Here is a 23,880-nt window from a genome sequence, read left to right as displayed (position 1 = left end):
AACGTTTATATAAATAGAAACTACTTAGTAAGGGGGCATGATTAATAACTACAAATACTACAGGAAAGGTTAATTTGGACTGTCTATCAAGATTATTTGAAAGTAATAGGATCATAGGAAGTTACTAGGCTAATGGTCCTAGGGCTCTTACAAGCCTAGCCAAGTTCTACACTTAGTTCCATGATCAGCACTTAATGCCCATGTCCAAAAGGGACACAGTTGGAACCCTCGGTATGAATTTATGGTTACCCACCCAGTCATCCAGATTGCATTTGAAGAGGGCCAATGAGATGCTCTGTTTGACATGAAGTGGGAGTCTGTTCCAAAGGTGTGGTAACTTCTGGAAGACAAATACATCCCTCCGGAATGTTCTATTAATGTCACAAACCAGGTTAAGGTCTTTAAAGCAAGCATCCCATATACCATTTCACTTGCAGATATGCAGTATTTCCAATAAATCAGGGTCAGGGATTGCCTTATATGTAAGGCAGAGATTGCCTCTGAGTAGCCTGTATGAAACAGAATAAAGTTACAGTGATTTCAGATGATCCTCATAGGACAGATGTTGAAGACTTTGAATTTTCCTTGTGAGGATCCTTTGTGGTTTCTCCAATTGCTGCAGGTGCTTGGAAAGGGGCATTGCACTCAATTATTTTCCTGATGGGGGAATTTATAACTTCTTTTTTTCCTGGAGGCAATACCCTTAGATATGAGATGAGCAATATAGAATGCCATTCTTACCTTTGTGGAGACATGGTGATCAAAGGTAAGATTGCTGTCAACCTGTGTGTCCAGCCCTCTCACCACTGAGTGCATACTTAGGGTATTCCTATTGATGTGGTAGTTAGCAGAAACATTGCTCTTACCAAAAAGGATGACAATACATGTTTTTTGCATTGAGTTTAAGGTCATGACTTTGGGACCAGTCATTTGTTTGTGTAAGAACCCTCTTGTAGATGTTGACATAATTTGGTGATTATTTGACCGCTCTCGGTTTGCAGTCATCAGCAAACTTTGTCAGCCACAGACCTTTAGTTTTCGCTTGTACTTCAGAGAACTAGATTGCAAACAGTAGAGGTCCCAGGGCTGATCTCTGTGGAACACCACTGGTTACAGGTCAGCTGTTGGAGGTGGATTCCCCTATTTTGACTACATGTGTTCAAACTGTGAGCCAGTTAGTGACCCATTTAATGATGTAAGTGTTGATACCTCACTGTGTGAGTTTGTCAATGAAGCTTGAGTGGAGGATAGTATCAAAAACCTTGGCTAAGTCTAGGTTGACTGTATGCATAGATTTCCTCTCGTCCAGGGCCTTGGTGACCGTCTCAAAGAAGTCCACCAGGTTTAACAGGCATGATCTCCATTTGACAAATCCAAACTGAGTACGATCAAGTGTTTGGAGATTACCTATAACTTTGTTGATACGGACCATGATGATTTGCGCCATGGTCTTGCAGATAAGACTAGTGAGGCTAATGGGTCTATAGTTCCCTGAGTCAGGGGAAGCACCACCTTTGTTGCAAGGCAATAAAGGTGGCCATTTTCCTTTCAGCTGAGACGAAGCTGGTGCTTAGACTATGATTGAAAAGAGTACCCAGTGGTATTGCTAATTCTTGTTGGAGCCCGTGTAGGATGCAGCCTGGGATGTTATCAGATCCCACAGATGCTGTCTTTAGCTTTAGAGAGGGCATTTATGACCTGCTCTTTACAGATACAAGGTAGGGAACAGATAGTAGGGATATCATGGGGTACATTTGATGGGGACAGGGGAGTAAAGTTTTCACAAAACCTGTCAGCCAACAGGTTAGCTATGTCCACAGGCTCAGTATATCTGGCATCATTAACTACCAGTTCGGCACAAATCTGGGCCTTTCCTTTTATGTTATGAATGTAACTAAAGAACACCGTATGGTTGTCCCTAGATGAGGAAGCTAATTTGGATTCATAGTTTGCTTTGGAGTACTTCACAATATGTCTTATTTGCTTGTTTAAGCTGAGGAGGGAGTGTTTCCAGTTTAGGGCTCACTCCCTGTTACTCTTAGATAGCTTTCTTCCTCTTATTGTAAAGTCTGTTAACGGCAGTTGTCCACCAGTCAGGTTTGTTTTTCCTTGAGGAGCTTGTTTTGGTCCTATCAGGTACAGCAGAGTTAATACAGTTATACAGGTGTTTGTATACAGCATTGGTATAGAACTCGGCATAGTTGCCAATTCCATCTGGGGGGGGGTGCAGTGAAACTACTTATACCATCCTGTAAGAGGTTATAATCTGCTTTGGAGAAGTTTTTTAGTTTAGTTGCTGCTATGGGTGGGGGTCAGGTGTGATAGTTACTTCGAATGAGACTGATTTGTGGTCAGATTTCACCAGGCAAGACCTCACAGTGGGGGTGCTACAGTGGTCCCTAAATTGTTAAGCACCAGATCCATGATGTTGGCACCCCTTGTGGGGGTGTCAACTAGCTGATCCAGGGCATTGGCATTAACGAAGTCAAGGAAATAAGAGCACAGGCCCTGGGTATAATGAAGATCTAGTTTCTAGCTATGACAGAGAAGGTGACAAATGACTGTTCACTTTGTCAGGCTATGAAAAATTATATCTTATCTGTCCAGATGCATGAACTGCCAGGTTACCTAAGTTTAGACTGAATCATTTAAGTTTGGTTCCCTTTCCATTGTACAGAGTATGTCATCCATATGTCAGTTACTCTATACAATACTGCAAAGCAAATTCTGAAAGAAAGATTGCAATCCATACCACTGCAGAATAAAGTGTGAGCAACACCACAGCTGACAGCTGTCCAGCAGCTGCTTGTTACTATAATGCTGCCCTACACTGCAAATAAACACTGAGGTTGCCGGTTTGAGTCTTCTTGCAAAATTAATATTTTATTAACATGATTGCACATTATTTTTCTTTTTTTTTGCAAGTTGTACCATTTATTTCTTTATTTGTAATTCATTATTTTATGCCTTGAGCATATCTCTCAACTTCTTATCATTAAAAATCTGGACAAAGCCAAAAATAATGGGGGTATACAGTGCCAAAACATATGGACAATATTTTAAATATTGCTCTTAAAAATAAGAAAGTTGCTACAATAAAAAGTCTTGTTACTGTAAATTTTCTGAAGGATATGAAGTCTGAAGCCCAGATAACTGTCATTATCTAGGAAATTCAGTCCTCACTGATTTGCCACAAAAATCCAGAAAATCACAAATTTTATGAGGAACAGACCAAAAATAAGAGGCAAAAATCTGGAGATTCTGTGAAAATCTGTACAATTGAGAAGTATGGCCTTGAGATTTCTTGACACCCAGTAAGAGTACATTAGTTATTCATATTGCCTTCTCCTTGGCCCCTTACACAGTCAAAGCTTTGATAGATGTTTGATCTTTAGTAGTTGACATGGACATTCAACATAACTACGTACAATGGAAGGTAGGTTGATGATTAGTTGATTTGATCATAACTCAGGTTACCAAGCTGCCCATTATCAGCTTGTAATGTATAAGCACCAACTTTTACGTTTTAATCAAACATACATATCATTTACTAATCTTAGTATACAACTACTCTGGGTTTCTTATTGTATAACCTACAATGTCCATTTCTGCCAATACTGCAACAGTAATACGAGTTAAGAGTTTGTTCATATTTGACAAACTAGTCTGTATTATATATGAAAAAGGACTACCTTTCAACTTCAATCAATTTAAACATTTTTGTGTAAACCAACATACGTGTCAAAACTGAATAAAAGCTCTGACTGCTCTTTTCAGTAAAGAGGCAGCAAAATGTAGAATGCAAATCATAATTGCTTTTACAGTGATGTTGCAGATGTGTATACCAGAATGGAGCTGTTTTCAGACACACATATTGCTCCCTGTCAAAAGTTGAAAAGCCTTACTTGGAATGGAACTCCGTGCATTTCATGCAGCAAAAAGAAATACTTTTTAGATTTGAAGCTTCTAACCTGCTAGCAGTGCTGTGCCAGGACTATTATACTTCATCTGTGCTTGAACTACAGACTGATTGACTTTAACAAGTATAAAGGATCTTTCCAAGAACAACAGAGGAACAAAAATACAGGCTGCATTTGCAGATTCAGTGAGCGCAGATGTCTCTATTCTGTCTGTGTGTCCTGCCTGCAACTACTGAATAATTTCTAATTAGTTGTAGGAGCTGGACCACTTAGTTATATTTATTTTCTGTTGCCATGTATCCATTTACATTTTTTTATGTACAACTTTGTAAATGTTTTTTTACAATTATTTCTTCAACTATACAGTACAATTTCTATTAAATAAATTATTTTACTATTTAAATATAAAAGCTTGCAGAGTGTAGTTATTAATGCATAAAAGGACTGGCAAAGTATTGCTGAATCATTAGTTTATAGCTTCTACATTTCAAGGGATGAGTATTTTGACCAGGGTTACAGAACAAATATATATTATGGCTGGCCATTCTAAGAGTAGATAGTAACTGAATTCATGGTGGCATATTAGATTGCGCTAGTTGGTGGCAGCATTACCATAAACATCATTTTTATTTATTTTATTTTTATTTTATTTGACATTTACCAGGAAAGTCTGACTTGGAACAAAGCCAATTTTCAGCAGAGGCCCGGGGAGAAACGCTCCAGACGCATGTCTCTGTAATGTGGGAGGAAACTGGAGTACCCGGAGGAGACCCACATGAACATAACAATGGGTACTGGCACTAAATACATGCCATTACATTTCATGGAGGACATTGTCTGTACACTGTAAATAGCTGTCCCCAAGTCTTGGTTACTGATGCTTAGATTGCACTGAAAAGCATTGGGTTAAAAGCAAGGTGGGTAAAATCCTGGGGAAAACAGTGATTATAATTCTGCTCTGCAGCTGTTCAGTGTAAAGCTTCTGTGTTTGGAAAGTATTGATTATAAGCTTAGGCAATAGTGCACGTTTGCAATATGCTGTTTAGGCCAGTCAGCCCTTACATATTAATTCATGGTCAGTGGTATAGAACATGAGGCAGCAGCTCATGGGCATCACATATTAACTGAAAGCAGCTGTGCAGATCAAGAGTTGAGAGGCCCTGTCCATTACATCCATATATGTTTACAGTGGTAAGATAGATGTTAATTGGACCTATATAACCTGCAAAACAGGTCTGTCACCAACAATTTTGCTTATAGTTACAACAATGTACATATTCATCAGTATGCATTGTTCAGTAGTTATTCTATTGTTTAATCAGAGTAGTTAGGAATCAGACAAATATGCTACACTGAGTATGTCAAAATATCAGTGGCAGAACTGGTTAAAGAGAGCATATCAAAAGGAGTCCCACATATGTATCTGAACAAAGATGAGTTAATAGCCTCTATGTATGCAGTCAAAATTCAGTCTGTTATACATAGAGACAGCCTGGGAAATACCTTAAGTGAATAACATGCCGGAAAAAGTTCATTCAATATGTTAAATCCCAAAACCATTCCAAATCTTAGAAAAAGGAAGCTAAAATAGTAAAATATTTAATGGTAAGTGCTTTCATCCATAAAATCTAGACTACTTCAGAATATACAGATACCAGCTCACTAAAATCATGTTTATGTCCATCACACAAATATGTAATGAACTATGTCACAAACAAACTGATTCTATAAATAAGCAATTAATCATTTACAAAAAAATAACTAATTATAATAAATATGCCATGAGGTGGTCATAAAGCACATACCTCTTGAAAACATGTTTAAAACAGAATATTTAAAATTATGATGACTTTATATTACAAATTAATATATCAGAGTTTGGCAGCACAAAACTTCAAAACATTATAAATGTAAGCATTATCATTAACATCCAGAAAAATCATGGCTTTTAATCTTAATTGCCAGCACAATTCTCCGTGGACAACCTCAAGGGTTTCTTGGGACTTTTTATGTACGGCAAACAAGGCTTGACTGGAAAAGCTTACCCAGACTGTGCCACAACTTGCTGTGAGGGAAAGGTTAGTTTGTTTTTGCTTTCTTGTATTTTGTATTGCTTCATTTCATCCTATTTTATATATTGTGATTTGTTTTCTTTACACTGTATTTCACTTGTATTCTGCTTTTAATTGTATATTTAAACTAGGAAAGAGACCACAACTGTTTATCTTGTGAGTCACGCAGAAATTAAGTTTTCCCCATGTTCCCACCCTGGTGCTGTTGTGTTTTTAAACTCAACTGTTTTTCTACTTGGCTGCCCTTTATGTTAATTTGACCACATATCTCCTTTCCTATACTCTTTCAATGGCTATTGTGAGTAAGCAGAAAAGTGCCCACCCCCTTCCAATCTATCTTGCTCTTTTAAAATTAGTGGCTCTCCACTTAGATATTTAAAGCTTAAGTTACCATCTCTTTCATATCTAACCACTTAGTGCACACTGCAGCTCTTAGGATATTAACCCATTTTTTCCATCTTACCTTTAATAAATACAACATCTAATCCAACACCACCAGTTACAGGACAGCTCACATTCTGCCTCTCAGTAGTTATCTTGGGATTAGAGCTTCTGTTTTCTCCTGCTGAGAGAAGGAGCATGGGGACATTATGTCCTGGAGACTGTTGATCACCGGAAAACCTTAGAACTACTTTATAGGTGCCAGCTTGAAAATTTGTGCTTATATTTTGCTCTTGGTGAGAAAAGAAGCAGAGTATATTGATTCCTCATTGCATCTGGTTGGGCAGTGAGTGTCTGACCTTCCTAATTGGTCGGGTTACTATTTAAGGCATCTACCAGGAAAAGGCTACAACAATCCTACAGACCCTTGCATCATCTAGGACAAAACTGTGGCTAACCAAACAGCCTGTGGCCTGCTTCTCATCTTGGGATCGGTGCTACTGTTTTGAGAGAAGACACTAAGAAAAGTGTCCATCACATAAATATGCAATGAAATATGTCAAAAAACAAACTCATACTATAAATAAGAATTAATCATTTACATAAAAATAACTAGCCTGAAACTGTGGTGAGACCAGCACTAGTAGTAGCCAGGCAGTAGCCATTCATGCGACTCTTCAGTTTTCATCATTGTTGACAAGCTAATTCATTCTTTCTTTCTCTTTTTTCTTTCTTTATTTCTTTCATTCTTTCTTTCTTTTCAGTAAATACTGCTTGATATGCTTCTAACTTCAGAATATCTGCCTAAATAATTCATCCATAAATCATCAGGGACTAGTTATTAGTTTACCCTCAAGTGTTTGGCAGTGCCTTGTATAGACACAGATATCTTGAGTTGGCATTTTTCCTAAAAAGCACCATTGAAATGTCACCAGTACCTAGTTGCACACAGGTAAATTAGTATGCAATGACATTTTTCCTGTAAAAGCACTATTGAAATTTCACCAGTGCCTAGTTGCACACAGGGCAACTAGTTTGTAGTGACAAGCACTGCTCCCAGAGTGGCAAACCAGACACCTGGATCTACTTGAGTCAATCAAGATATAACTAAACACCCTGGTTTTGGATGACTTTACCTAGTCAATGGATGGGTAATTAAACTATACGTGTTCTACCTCACTTTCCCAAAGGTTCCTGGACTTCATTAACTCCACTGCCCTGGACCAGCTGGTTGACACAACCACAAGGGGCTCAAACATCCTGGATATGGTGCTCACCAACACGGGAATGCTGCACCACCCCCAGTGTGTAGCCATCCCTGGTGAGATCTGACCAAAATCAGTCTTGCTAAAAGTAACTATAACACAAGACCCCCTTAGCAACAACTAGACTAAAAGACTTCTCCAAGGCCAATTACAACCTGTTACATGACAGCATAAATAGCTTCATAGTGCCTCCCTCTACTAATGGAACAGACAGCTATGCTGAGTTATACACCAATGCTTCATACAAGCACCTGTACAATTGTACTGACTCTGCAGTACCAAAGCACGATCTTCAAGGAAAACCAAACCTGCCTGGTGGACAACTGCCATTAATAGACTATACAACAGGAGAAAGAACTAAGAGTAGGAAGGAATGATCTCAAAACTAGAAACACTCCCTCCTCAACTTAAACAAACAAAAAAGACTCCTAGTGAAGTCCTCCAAAGCTAACCATGAATTCAAATTTGCTTCCCTAACTAAGGATAACCACAAGGGGTTCTTTAGTTACATCTGTAACCTCAAAGGTAAGGCCCAGATTTACATTGAAGTCATAGTTAGTGGTACTACATATACAGAACCTGTAGATATAGCAAACCTGCTGGCTGACAGGTTCAATGAAAACTAAACTCCACTGTCCTAGCCACATATACCCCACAGCATCCCTAATATCTGTCCCCCTCTAAGTATCTCCAAGGAGAAGGTCGTAAATGCCCTCTCCAAGTTCAAAAACACAGCCTGTATGGGGCCAGATAACATCCCAGGCTGTGTTCTACATTGGTTAAAACAGGAATTAGCACCACCATTGGACATGCTTTGTAATTACAGCCTAAGCACTGGCTTCATCCCAGCAGATTGGAAAATGACTATCATCATCCCTTTGCTCAAAGGGGGGTGCATCCATGGACCCCAGAAACTATAGACCCATTAGCCTGAGCATCCTTATTTGTAAGGCCAAGGAACGAATCATCATGGACCTTATTAAAAAAGATATAGGAAATCTCCAAACATTCAACCCCACACCGTTTGCCTTTGTCAAGGGGAGAACATGCCTGTTAAACTTGGTGGACTTCTTTGAGACAGTTACCAAAGCTCTAGATGAGTAGGAAAAAATCTTCGGTTCCACCACAGCTGTAAAAATGTTAAAAACAAACTTTAATCTTCAGTAAAAACAATAAAAACAGGAGCACAGTAAAATTCCCTGATAAGCGCTTTCAGCTTACTAGCCTTCATCAGATCATATGTCTTAGCTGTGCTCACCCTGAATTTAAAGACAGAATAAACCAATGTTCCAGACACATAGTCATAACCAATGAAAACTCATTAGTTTGCATACAGCATATCTCCTGTGTCTTGCTGTGAGCCAATCATTATTGTATCTCAAGGTATCAAATGTCTGGTATCCTAGTGGCAGAACTATCCAATAGCAACAAAGTTAATGATTTGCATACAGCATAAATCCTGCTTCTTGTTATAGCCAATCATATTTATGCCTTCAAATATCCAATCTTCAATTTTCTTGTCCTGTAGCCATCCAGTAGCATCGAAGGGACTAAATTCCTTTGGTTGTCAGAACATATTGTTATTCAATTCATTCAACAATATACAGTACTTCACAGAAGCAAGTGGCACATATGATACAGTTTTATAAGTGCAATAGCATTGGTGCTCTTGCATATAAATTCCTATTATGTGCGTATTACACAGTATAGTAAATTAATACATGTATTCATGTGGTTTTCAGAGTAACATACTCTATGCCTCCTGAAGTATTCTTAGCCATTTACTCCTTGTTCTATAGAAAATATTGCCTGGTCACAGATTCTGCATAAAATAATGCACCACAAAGAGTGTTATCACTGCTACAGCATTCCTTGTTTTTATCAGTCTCTGCCCTGAATAATTAAACTGCAAATTATGCAAATATATTTGCAGAACAACTTGACGAAGCATAAAAATATTTCGTACTTCTTGTATCCCATTGCCATAATAATAAGGTTGCACCACAAAGGGTATGGTAGATAATCACTGCTGCAGCTTTCCTTGTTTTTAACAGTCTCTGCCTCAGATAATTAAACTGCAAATTATGTAAATATATTCGCAGAACAACTTGGCAAAGCATACCGCATACAAGCCTCATCTTAGAGATATTAAGAAATTGGATCTCACAAATGCTCTTGCAGTGCATGTTTCCGGCAATCTCACCCACCACTTTAAATTCAGAGTGGTGGAAGTAATTCCCATGAGTTTACGAGAAGGGGATATTAAAAACAGAATTGAACTACATGAATCCAGCTGGATAACCAACTTGAGAGCCAACCATCCACCAGGTCTCAATAGTGTTGCCTCATTGAAACCTATGCTGAAAGCAAGAAAAATGAGTATACCTTCTAGAATGGAAGATTAATGGACAAATGGATAATTTATGGCAATGGAATATAAGAGCTGTGATTTATTCTATGCTTTGCCAAACTAAAAAAACTATGTTCTCTGAGGAACTGATCTTTGTCACTGTACAGGTTATTAATTTATTTAACGTAATTCCACATGACATTGGTTTGGAGTGGTTTCATGATTTTTTGAATGAATCCACCCAACTAACAATGAAATCAACATTTTAGACAACTTTATGGAAATTGTGGTAAAGAATAATTTTGCATTCTTTGGTTGGCAATACTTTTTGCAAAAGAAGGGTGTGGCAATGGGGGCTGCTTGCACCCCTATTTTTTCCGAATATAATTATTTTGCAGTGGGAAAATAAATTTTTGAGATGTTCAGACCCCTACTTTGGGATTTATATGTCCATTTTTTAGACATTTTCCTTATATGGAAGGGAACGATTTCTGAGTTGGATAATTTTATAGCTTCTTTAGTACCTCACATATGAATTATTTGGATGTTGAAATTTCTAAGGAAGTAATTAATAAGAGACTGATTAGCAATATCTATAGAAAACCAACCTATTGTAACTGTTTGTTACACTACAACAGCGAACATCCGATGTACCAAAAGAAGGCAATAGTTAAATGACAGTATGTGAGGTTAACTAGAATGGTCACTGACTATGTTTGATTCAGAATTACATATTTTGTCAGATATGATTGTCTCATGGATATCCAGAAAGTTTGACTGAATAGGTCAAAAATGAAGTTGTCCGCAAGAGACAGGTAGGAAACCCTTCTTGCTGGTAGAAGGTGGTAATGAACTAGAGCAAACTAGTCTCAAGGGCAATGAAAAAGGTTTTTCTTGCTTATTTGTAACTGCTTACATGATTGACTATGAGCATATTTTTGAAATATTATTGAAGAATTGGAACATTTTTCTTGCTTTGGTGGTTATTTAGATATTTTAGGTGAAAAAACTCAGATTGTGTATAAAATGGGTAAAACTTTCAAGAATTATTTGGAAAATGCTAATGATGGTACCCAATTTAATTCCTGTAAAAAGCCAGTTAACTTTATACGTTTGGTCGATGTAACCAGTGTAAATATATCTTAGAAAAGGAGAGCACAAGGGTTAATATTTTTTTCATCAAAACTTTTGTTTTATTGCACTGTAATTCTGTCAGAATTGTGCATCTGGCTTTGTGCAACATTGTAGTTGTTTTTATGTGGGCAAAACTCAAGGAGATTCATGGACTGTATATACGAGAATTTGCTTTATGTAAGGAAATAAAGTACTAACAACTCTCTTTCAAAACATGCACTTAAACTTCATGGGCACACTTTTAGTTTCATGGCTATTGATGCAGTTAAAAAAAGATCCTGGGGGGGGGGGGGTCCATGGAATTAATTCACTGAATGCAAAGAACTGAAGTGTCAGATTAAACTACATGCCTACTCACATCCTGGTGTAAATAAAAATATTTCTACAGTCAGTGCTTTAAAAGTGAGATCTTATGAGGTGTAGATATTTTTATTTAATAACTATGCTTGAATTTCAAATACTTGTTTTTATGTATTTTATTTTTACAACATTGGGGAAGAAAAGATTTTTTTTATGAATAAACTGAATTTTACATCATTAATTGAAACTTGGTATTTGGGGCTGTATGACTAGTTGTTTGTGGACATGATTGGTCATGGAGGCTTTTTAAACTGGTAGGATTAATTTTTCTATGTTCTGATGAAGACCTTGTTACAGACTGGATGAAAGCACTTAACTTATTTTTCATTAAATTTAGAGTCACTGTGCAGCTACTACTGGATTGTCTCTTTTCTTCACCTGTTTGTTTTAAGTCATGTAGTAAACTGGGCAGCAATGTTTAACCCTACCATGTGTCATATTCAGGGTTAATTTCTGGACTCCAGATGCAGTCTTAGCAAAATCGTTTAGTTATGTGAAACCATTCATGTTAAAACATGACATAAATTAATTAAAATTATGAATCACTGCAGAACTGTATGATGACAAACAAAGGGAAGCCTGCTTTCTAAAAGTAAATACATGGCAGACATTAGTTAATAAAAGCTTCTAACTAATGCATAAACATAACTGAAATACTTAGATACTATTCTTATACCTGTTTATTTTGATACATTACTGTGCATGGAACATACAGAAACAACCCTAAAAAACAGTTTACAAGTGCACTAATATGACAGGTCTTTTTCCTGGTGTTTTAATCTTTTAGGTTGAAGAGATGTCAGATGATTAATCCAAAAATAGGTGCATGGTGGTACTGCCTCATGATGCTTGATTTGCCAGCTGGGATGCCTTCTAAGCAGAGCCTGCTAACTGCCCTGTTTGTTAACATAGGGGTTTGCGGGCTGCTCTGGTTTTCTCTCACATCCCAAAGACATGACACAGAAGAACTGCGATTTCCCCAAAGTAGCCAAAGGGGTGCGTTCCATGGGTCTACATCAGCTTATCGAAAGCTGATAAGAATGAATGCTCTTTGATCGACCCCAGAACTTCGAACAACCAAAATAGCAAAAATACGGAACAGTGTTTTTTTTCCCAGGGAAAAAAAATCACTGTTCCACAAAAAAAAACAAAAACATATATATATATATATATATATATATATATATATATATATATATATACATACATACATGAAAACACGATATAAAGTGGGGGGCTTTGCCCCTCACACCCCCCTACTTAGATATACCAGCTCCAAGATCTCACCGCTGTGCAGGAAATGGCAAACTCCCAAAAACAGCCCAACGATTTTTTTCCCTGGGAAAAAAAATCACTGTTCAGTGTTTTCGCTATATAGGTTGTTTGACATTTAGAGTTCAATCCAAGAGCGTTCGTTCTTATCAGCTTTTCATAAGCTGATATAGACCAGCATTCCATGCATGACTGAGTGGGTATCTGCATACTGAGACAGAATGTCAACCCATTCATCTGTTTATTGTTCAGTGACTGCTAAAATACACTCAGCCTCTCTACATGAACGAGAAATAGGGATGATGACTATTACAAAAATAAATTTATGCCAATGACTGTATTATCATTATGATGAAGTTTTTTCCTGTTTATACTGCAAAATAGATTTAAAGAATGTTTTATATTTTGCTTACAATTCTTTTTAGTTTAGAATTTATGAAAGACAAATCTCTGCTAAAAGAATCTAACATATCTTGAAATCTTCTGTTTTGATGGTATATTACGAAAAGTATCATAAAACAAAGAAATTCAATTGCATCTAAGTGAAAGATAAAGTCCAGTTTCTTTGCATCCCTATTTTCAAGTGGATTACTATTCCAAGTGCTCTTGGGTGAAGTTAATGTAGGTTATAGGGGTTTGGAAATCTACTGTATGACACTAAGTTAGTATATGTTTCACTGCACTGAACATGTGTATTTGAAATTACAAAAGGATGCCAAAGCTTGAGATATAATTGATCTCACAGAGTTATCAAACATTTTGCACAGATTTATAAGTTATTACAATGTTTGTTTAGTCATAAAACTTTCTCTCTCTCCACACGTGTGTGGATAAACATACAGACAGTTAGACACATTCACTCACCTACAGGCACTCTCTAACATAAATAACAAAGTGCTAATTTGTTTTTGGGCAGCAAAGTGGGACAGTCAGTAACATAGTCACTTCACAGCACAAGAGAGTCCAGTATGGTTCTTGGCTGGGTTGCCTTCTTTGTGGAGTCTATATGCCCTCACTGTGCTTGCATGGGTTTTCCCTGGGTGCTTTGGCTTCCACCCGAATTCTGAAGAATGGGGTAAGTATATTTGTAACTTCTGTGTGTGTGTGTGCTATGAAAGAGAATGGTTGTTCATGGGGTTGACTGCAACTCATGTGTGGATAGGGGGAATTTATTTTAGGGTGGAAGAGTGGACTAGTGTTTGCAAAGCTGCTTCATGGTGCTTGGTTCTCCAGTTCAGCTGCTGGCTGGGGGTGCCTTTCGAGCAGAATGTGCATGTTCTCCCTCTGTTCAAGTGTTCTTTTTTTTGCTGGGTACACCAGCTTCATCCCACATCCCAGACATGATATATGTGAACTAGAAATCCCCCAAATTGCCCAAACCTGTCCATCACATGTGTCCGTGTGTGTGTATGTGTGCATGCACGTGTGTGCATATGTGAGTGTCTACACATGTGTCAATGCATGTGTGTGTGTGTGTGTGTGTGTGTGTGTGTGTGTGTGTGTGTGTGTGCGTGAGTGTGTGTGTAAATTTTCACAACTGTTGATCAACTAGCAGTGACACCCCATCAAGGATTAGCTTCTACCTGTCTTGCAAAGACTAAGATTTTTCATTATGGCTTCCCATTACCTAGAAATGGAGAAAGTAGACAATCAGAGAATGAGCAATTTATTTTAAGTAGGTCATTTTGTACTTTGCAGCTTCTCCCCTTTTGCCTCTCCTCAGTCTTGTCCCTACAGCTGCTCAGCAGTAAGGAAAAATAATAATAACAACAATAAACAAACAAACTACAATGTGTTTTCTAATAACAGAAATACCTTGGCAGGTAGACATCATGGTTATGCATAACTTATTTTGCTCAAGTCCTGTTTGAGTTAGCATTCATAATGAACATTTAAGCAAACCTGTTATCCTATGTGCATTCGCAGTTGTCATTTTTTCATGTCTTCACTTTGCTGATGAGATTGCGACAGTGCCATGTTTGAGCCCACTATTAATGACCTTAGCATGATGACATACTGTATAGTACTGATGTTACTGCCTTACAGTCACAGATCCTATGTAGCCAGCAGCATTTTGTGCACCTGTTGTGTAAACTCTATATATGGCACAGCTTTAGTGTTACTAACATCAGTAGTAAGACTGTGATCACTGTTAGGATTTTAAACATTTTCTCTTCGTCTTTTAACATCTCTAGACCAAATTTTATTTGAATAACTTGATGCCACCAAAGTTTGTCACAAATATTTGCAGAAAAAAATAAGATTACCAGAACCGATATCTTTATCTAATTTACACAGTGTCTTGCAAACCAATTATCAGATATGATATTGAAAATGTACATTGATATCACAATGATTTAAAAATGAAGTGCCTATTTCTAAATATTTTTCTAAGTACCTACATAGCAATCAAGTACAAAACTAAAAGAGGAAAACAAAGAAAAGTAACAAGCTACGTTTTCTTTTCGGAAACTTTATCTGAAAAATTATGTCATATCCCATTAGTTTTTTTCTCTCTATTAGAAATTTGATATACTCTGTGTAAAATTTGAACTGGTTAATTCAAATGTTACATGAGACTCCCAGCTTCAAAAATAAAGAAGCATACACATTGACTGTGGCATTGTTTATATGGTCTGCAGAATCAAGCAACACAAATATGTGCTATTTATCTAACTCTGACATTTACATTTACAACTGTGGTACATTTGAGTTTACAGGCACTGCAGAAGTGTGAATAGTACTAACAGTTCAGTAAGCAATCATTTAAACCAAAAATAAAGTATATAATCACTCTAATGTAAAACAGCAAATTGTTACATAATCTGCACACTTGACCCAAAACAGATTGGCTTTGTAAAGGATATATCTTGTTTACTGAATCTCGTAAACTTCTTCAAAAGGCGTATGGAGGCAGTTGACAGCAGCTATGCCATACCAATACCATGTCTGACCTGGCCAAGGCCTTTGACACCATTACCCATGCTAACATTTACAGGCAACCTGGTTCATCTCCCAGGCCCCCGCGTATAAATGTTTCATCTCCCAAACCCACTGCTTACACTCATCAAGGGTATCAGAACTTGTCAGATATTTTGGATGCATGGCTAGTCTTAAAAAGGACCTTGTGGTTGTTACCAAAAGCAAAAGGTTCGCATGCAGAAACCAAATAAGGGCCCAAGACCAAGGTGAATAAATATCCAATGAGTCTATTCAATACCAATGAAAAGGAATAAACCCTGTGGTTGTTAGCCTAGTAAACACCATGAACCTATGAAAAAAAGCTAAATGCTTTAAAAATTGACCCATATGTGTTAATGATGGATAGCAAACTGGCTAAAAGGTAGAACCCACACAGTAAACACCACAAATAACCTCGCACACAGGACTGGTGCAACGGCCAAAGAAAATCACAATGTAAACCAAAAAATAGCCATCACTAATAGAACACCATTTATTTAAATTATAAGGTGTGAATACAGAATCATACCGGTTTCGGCAAGTAGCCTTCTTCAGTGATTCAGAAAGTATGAAAGTGACTAGCAGTGTCACTCAGGGCTCAGTGCTGGGACCTCTCCTTTTTGTCCTTTACTTCTCAGATCACCAGGAAGAGAGACATGACTTCTAGTTAATAAGGGTTGCAGATTACTGTAAACGGGCGGTTGTTGTTAAGTGACATACTGCCACTCAAACCCTCCAGAAGGAAGTTTCCTAGTAAACTCTCGGTGTACTAAAATGAGATTAAACTAAATGCTAAAACATAGCATCATCATTTTAGGCAGACAACCCCTCCACTCATCATAATCTATAGACAAAACACCACTGCAGAACAAGAATGTAGTCCGGGACCTAGGAACTTAGCTCAATAATCCCTCTCTCTTTTGACCATCGTGTGATAATGGTTGTTAGAAAATCTTTTAATTTAGTACATTTAATTGCCAAAAGAATATCTTCAAGGTTCAAAACTTCCACAACACCCACAAACTGTAGAAATAACACAAATGAAGGAAAAGGGCAAACTGATCCATTCCCAACTATTTATTTAGCGCTTTTGTTTATAAAATACAAACTTCCTCAGAATATAAGCTTAAAAACCCTTAAGCTTGTATTCTGAAGAAGTTTGTATTTTATAAATGAAAGCGCTAAATAAATGCTTGGGAGTGGATCAGTTTGCCTTTTGCCTTCATTTGTATAATATCTTCAAGGACTAAAGAGTTAATCACGCCCTTATGCTCATCAGCACTGATCAGACTAGTGCAAGTACAATGACCCCCTTCAGGATACAATGACCCCTTCAGGATGTAGCTCACTAGACATATCAGACAATTAGAAAGACCTTAAAGGTTCTTAACTAAAAAAGATTACATGCCTAAAGTCGCTGAGCTATGAAAAAGAGGCTGGAAGCTGTATTCCTTTATTTTGTGGCCTACAGATTTTTGAGGGGACATCAGTCTTGCTTACCATGCCAGTGGAGACCCAGTTGTCCTGGAACTCCCATATCTATGCAAATCCAATGGCTCCAGTACTAGATCAAGAGACCTAAATCTTCAAAAAACAGATAAAACATGGCAGAGGAACAAGTTTATAACCCAGCACCTCTCAAACATCTGGAAGAAGCTTCCTCTGCATGTTAAGCAGTGCAACTCACTAACTTCCTTAAAACATATCTTAGATGACTGGATGGGTATTCACAAATTTACTCCATGACTGACTGACTGACTGATATGGTCATCCTGGAGGCAGGGTACTGGCAGAACATGGCCTTGGACTATCCAGAACTCTGTTTCAGGATAACTTTTTTTTTTTACTGTTACATGTGAATTAAGATATTTTCCAATAAACTGATGATTTAATATAATATTATCTGCAGTTCATATACTAGTTTGGCACTTGGATAACTCAGACTGCTTCACAGCTGTGCAATTCCACTTCTGCTTGGCATTGCCTTGAGTATGAGCAATGGCTACACCTGCTCTGCCACGGCGACACAGCTGCAGCATGCTACATACCAAACTGGATAAAATAAAGTTAAATATGTCAGCAGATTTACACTGCTATTGTCAGTTAATAAAATTAGAAAGCACTTATGCATGAGAAAAAAATGAACCTCATCTATTCTTGTAATTTCCTAACTTTTGGAGTATATTTAATTGCAGTGCAGAATTCTGCAGTATAGTAAACTGTACATAAAACTATAAAAGAGATTTCATTAAAATAAAAAAAATAACATTTTTGAGGAGAGACAATACCTCCTGCACATTTCAGTGTAAAGTCTCTCTTCCCAGTACCCTCCAAATTATATTTTCCTAATCTAAGGTCACACCACCTCATAAGGATGGAGCACTGTTTTAAGGTAAATCCAATTTTGTATTTACATGTAGAGTTAACTATGATAAGAAATTCCACATTTCATCATTTTAGGGAGAGAGATTCCTGGTCTAGTAGTCCTCTTATCATTCTGTTAATATTTCAATCTAACTATATTCTAATTGCACCACAAATATCCCATATACCTCTTTCTACAACCAAATAGTTCATATTAAGTCTTAAAACCTCACCAAAATCAATATTCAAACTACAGTTTCCAAAGCTTTTTATGATCCACTTTGAATAATCATGTGCCTTTTAATCAACATTTTATTACTTAGAAATAAAAGGTCTACAATTTTAGAATGTTGAAAGCACAACACAGGATCACCTTCAAGGTTTAGGACACACACACACACACACACACACACACACACACACACACACACACACACACACACACACACACACACACACACACACACACACACACATAACACAGGCACACACAGGTACACACGCGCACACACACAAACATTTTTGGGAAGTGGCAACTAACAAAACGAATGTAAGCTCTAATACCCTCTAACTTTATAAATACTACCTCCAATGGCACACAAAGTCAAAGAAAAGATAGAAAGTAGAAAATAAAAACAAAAACTCATGTTCTCTCTCTTTGCCAACTTTAGTTAATTGCAAGCAAGTATGCAGTCTGTGACCTAACCAATGCATATGTATTGAAACACTGACAGCAGGAAACATAATTTTCCACTTCCAACTTTTTAATGTTCAACAAAGTAGAATGAGTTGGAGCATAGGATTTCTCATTTCTGATATAATTTTCAAGAGCATTTTTGCCCGTATTCTAACAAAAAATGAATAAACAACATTAACTCTTCAGAGATCATCCAAATGAAAAAAAAAACAAGGATTCAAATGTATAACTGAAGGGAAACAGACATATTCTTCTCTATTTTATTTTATTTTTTTACTTACTAAGTCATCCAAATTTCAAAATTCTATATTATAGCTGTTTTTCTATTAAATGGATCTTAAAATATCTTCTCAATGAAGTTTCCTTCTGCCAAACAAACTGCTGCCAAAACGGATTGCTTCAGATTGGGTTTGTTTTTATAAGGGCGCATGGTTCCTCTAAGCCTCTTGTTGCTCAATACTATAGGGAGAATGTTTGTTTGTTTCTTTCGGCTTTTCCCGGTTAGGGGTCGCCACAGTGGAACTCCGGTCCGCTAATGATTGGTAGTGGATTTTTAGGTACTGGGTTACCAGCCCTGACGCACAACCTTCAACGAAGGCATGCCCCATTCACGTATGCCTCCACACAGAAGACGCTCTAGCTGAGAATCGAACGGGACAACATCATGCTATGAGGCGACAACACTACCGCAATACTATAGGGAGAATGAGTTAGGTTTTTCAGTGGTGATAGGGAATAGACTTTAGTACTAATAACAATTCTCGTGGAAGGCTAGGGGATGCTGCTGTTAGTAAAATGATGCCCACTTAGCAGTTCTTACACATATAGAACAGCTGTCAGTTACTTCCTTATTCTTCACTGAAGTGTTATGCATCAAACCTTTTTCTTTCTGACATTTTACATTAAAATGAATCATATTTTGCAATGGATCACTTATCACAGTTGACCAATTGAGCCGCAAGTCATAAGGTAGTAGTAGGTAAGCCTAAACAGTTGCTTCTCCCCAATAAAAAAAAAATTGAAAAACAGAACTGGCTCCAAATAATGTCAGTAGCACCACCTCCCAAATTGCCTGATCATTAAAATCCACTATGTTAAGAAAATGCCTGTCAGGGACATTCAATTTGTCACAAATATGAACCAACAGCCTGAAAAAAAAGACATTTGTTCATTTAGGAAGGTTATCTTAAAAAGTGCAGTCCCTATCAACATATTCTCTACCAAACAAATTATGGTCATTTATTGGAGTGCTGGAATGTGAAAAATGACACACAAACAGAAATGGTGACCAGGTGATTAGTGTACCTCTTGCTCTGTAGGTGGGACTGGCAAACTTTTGTCTTGACTTGCAACAGGCAGTACAAAGTCATTAGTAAAAGATGTGCATTTATTGTTTGTTACACTTCAGAATTAACATTTATGCAGCTTATGCCTACTGTTTAACATTGAAATCAATAACTAGGTATTACTGTGGTTACAATTAAATGCCACGGCTTACCAGAAACAGTGCAAGTACATCTGAGAACTGCAATTTCTGATGGTGTTTCCATAGATATTTGGTGAGTTACAGTACTGTAGCTTGAGACAGGTATGGATGATGTACTACACAGTGCCGGTGCCTGTGTGAGGTTGTTGAGCCACATTAAACACTTAAAATGTTGCTATATATTTGAAAAACAAAAAAACATATCCCCACTGGCCTGCAGTAAGATATGAGTAGTTTTCTCTACATTGTCAGTTACAAATACTCCCATTTTATCAAAGAATAAAATGAGATGCTGAATTCATTGTCACTCAGTACAATCAGCAAAACCAGGCCATGATGACTAAAAAGTTGTGCTTTGTCAGCTGCTAAATATATTGAAGGCCACCATGAGAATTACTGAAAACCACCACATTCAGAACAGGATCCATGTTCGTCACCCTCTGGCTTGGAATAATAAACTCTTATCCTAAAAAGGGATTATCAGCAGCTGAAACCGATGCATAAATAATACTGATAAAAGCAGTTTAAATGTTGTTCATGCAAAAAAAAAAAATACTGAATTCTAAGTTCATTGTGGCTGACACAGCCTAGCTGAGGCTTCTTTCTCAAATTCTTCAGCCAGTCCTGCATACTGGAGAAAGAAAGAATATCTGCTTCCATAAAACTGCTCTCAGCACTAGGTGTCATCTGTATACAGACCAAGCTTAGCAGTGGCGATCTCTTTTCTCAGTCTCATAATTTCCCAGTACATCTGCTCCACTGAAAAGTAAAAAAAAGACAAAAAAATAGATAAGAATATACTTGTATTTAATAAGAATCCATACAGTCATACCTTCCCATGCAAATATGCCCGGCTACCATTTTATTTATTTACTATTTGTTTTCTGGGATAGCCTGACGGGATGAAAAGTATACCTCTTTTCAGCACAGGCCCAGGGAGGAAAGCTCCATAGTGAGGAAAAGACAATTATGTATTGAATAAAATAACAGTGTAAACAGGACACACAAGAAATGATATATAACCTGATTGCACATGTACATCAGCTAACTGTCATGGTGTAGCTTATGTGCAACATATATATCAATATATTAGGGAGGAGAGAGGGATGGAAATGCGAAGTAGCAGGGGTGGAGGGGAGGTAGGGAAATACAGTTAGCAAGTGCAGTAGGAAGAAAGCAGAGACAACAGAGGCATACATTAGTATAGAGTACAAACAGTTACAGGGAAATACAAGTGCAGTTTTTTCAGACTGGTACGTGGCATAAGCAAAGTCATGTTTGGTTTAGATGATCTTTAAGATGTTTGACCTTTGGGTTTATGTTTTACATGGAGGGGAATAGAGTTCCACACTTTTAAGTCATAGCTGGAATATAAGGAGTTACCAGCTATGGTAGTTGATTTGGTTGACTTCAGAAATGAATATGTGCTAGACTGCAGGTTTTTAATAGGGGTATAGCAAATAAATATGAAAGGGCTGTGCAGTTGTCAGGCAGGAAGATTAGCTTAAGTGCAATTACCTGTTGAGTATATGAATGTGATTTTCAAGCCATTTTACTTCCTTAAGGGTAGTACAGTGATGAGCAGAGGAAGGGAGGTTAGTTGCAAATTTAGCTATTTTGTTGTACTGTGAATTTAGTTTAGTGCTTATAGTAGCTTTAAGAATAGTTATTATGAGAGATGCATAAACAAGAGAGGGCAAGAGGTATGTAGTTGCAAGGGTTTTTCCGCTGGTTTTGGTAAGGCAGGGCTTGAACCTACAGATGGTGCCTACTTTTTGATATGTTTTCTTTATGACATTGTCTATATGGTGATCGAACTTCATGTGCTTGTCGACTGTGACACCAACAAGTTTGGTTTGGGTTATACGCTGGAGAGATGTCATGTTTTGATTTATTTAATTAATTAATTAATTAATTAATTAATTAATTAATTAATTAATGATAAAAGTGTGCTTCAGTTCAGAGACATTTTTGGGAGTAAAGAGCATTAGTTTTGTTTTGGCAGAATTGAGAATCAGTTGGAAATCTGATAGCTATTTTCCAATAGAGCAGAAGGGATCTTGAGTAATTGGTAGGAGCAGATAAGGGTGGAAATCATAAGTATATTGTACTACAGGCTTCTATTTAAAGGACAGATAGAGTGAGTTGGTAAGATATTGAATAGTAAAGGACCTAGGGTGGACCCTTGTGGGATCCCAATAGAGGTTGGAAGGAAGGAAGAGTAAGTGTGGTGCCACGTAACTGCCTGTAATCTATCTGATAGTTGTGAAACTGTGACAGTGATGTCTGGGAGATTATGAGGTAAGACAGTTGATTGAGGAGTTTTTGGTGTAGGACTGTAAGAAAGCCTTAGAAAGATCTAGGAAGATATAGGAGACTAGATGGCCTGTGTTTTACTCTCTATTAACTATACTTGTAATGTTAAGAAGGGTGGCGTGGGTCCTATGGTTAGGTCTAAAGCCATGCTGTGAGTTTGAGATGAAACTGTTTTGAAGGAGGCAAGTCAGAAGCTGTAAGTGAATGTATTTTTCAAGAATTTTTGCTAATGGGGACAGGATAGCTATGGGTATGTAATTAGATAATTCGGATGAGGTACCAACGTTATGTAGGAGAATTATATAAGATGTTTTCCATAAGGTGGGGATTAGGCTCTTACAAATACAATGGTTTATAAGAATTGATACTGGGTATGCTAAGGCTTTGGCTGCTAGTAATAGATATTCATTTGGTAGTTTGTCAGCCACTAAAGTTGTAAGCTTCAATTTTTTTACATATCTTTTTATTGTGAATGTGGGAATAGGTTTGAATTAAAATAGAGTGTCATCAGTTCCAGGTATTGTTGAGACAACAAGGCTTGAGGAGTTGTTTTTGAGTAGTTTAAGTACAGTTTGAATGAAATGGATGTTGAATTCATGGCTATAGTCTCTAGATTTTTGTTATCATTAGGAGATGGAGTATCTGACTGCCTTGGCTTAAGTAGTTTGTTTATATAATTCCAGAAAAATTGTGTGTTGTTGTGGTGTTTTTGCTACAGACTGAAATAATGTTTTTTTTTTTTTTTTATCAGAGTTTATTTTTCTTTTAGTAAGATTTCTTTCTCACTTGTCTAAAATTGTCCAGGGCTGTTCGGTTTCTAGTTGTAACCATGTTTTCCTTGCTTTATCTCCCTGTATCATAAGACTTTTGGTTTCTTTAGTTAGCCATGGGGGTGGGGTTGGCCTTTACGTTTTTTGTTCTTATGGGGGCTTGGTGGTCTAGGATTTATAAGACTGTGGAGTTGAAATATGTAACAGCATTGTCCAAGGGTAGAAATGTCCAGTTGCAAGATTTTACGAGTGTCGATACAAGTTACCTTATTGAAAAGACGTAAGTTGCATACATGGGTGTATATATAGATATTTATTTATTTATTTATTTATTTTGAGTGAGTTGTTACTATGCCTGAGAGCAGACATTGGCAGATGGCTGCAAAGGCTTAAATCCAAGGCCATCAGTTCAAACCTTGTGCCAACAAGCACATCCTTTGACACCCTGCCTAAGGGCTACGTTTTTGAGTGATTCTCAAGGATAGCAGTCAACTTTGTGTGAAGAGAGGCAGATGGGCAGTACACAGACACA

General features: G+C 37.3%; 1 protein-coding gene across 8 annotated transcripts in view; it reads right to left on the bottom strand.

Annotated features, from left to right (window-relative positions):
- Nucleotides 1-18,822: 18,822 nt before the first annotated feature.
- The window catches only part of RAB3IL1 (RAB3A interacting protein like 1), a 606,739-nt gene continuing 601,681 nt past the window's right edge, over nucleotides 18,823-23,880 (bottom strand). For all 8 annotated transcript variants that reach the window (XM_044067439.1, XM_044067437.1, XM_044067441.1 and 5 more), the window contains one exon: nucleotides 18,823-21,021. Coding sequence is in view for 7 of the 8 variants with exons in the window: in XM_044067437.1 (XP_043923372.1) it covers nucleotides 20,939-21,021 (83 nt within the window). In the remaining variant the exon portion in view is untranslated. The remainder of the gene's footprint in view (nucleotides 21,022-23,880) is intronic.

The sequence above is a fragment of the Protopterus annectens genome, chromosome 3.part1 (assembly GCF_019279795.1).
Source record: "Protopterus annectens isolate FY-2018-M chromosome 3.part1, PAN1.0, whole genome shotgun sequence".
Taxonomy (NCBI): Eukaryota; Metazoa; Chordata; order Ceratodontiformes; family Protopteridae; genus Protopterus; species Protopterus annectens.
The sequence above is the reverse complement of the archived record's forward strand: the minus strand, read 5'-3'. Positions and strand labels throughout refer to the sequence as shown.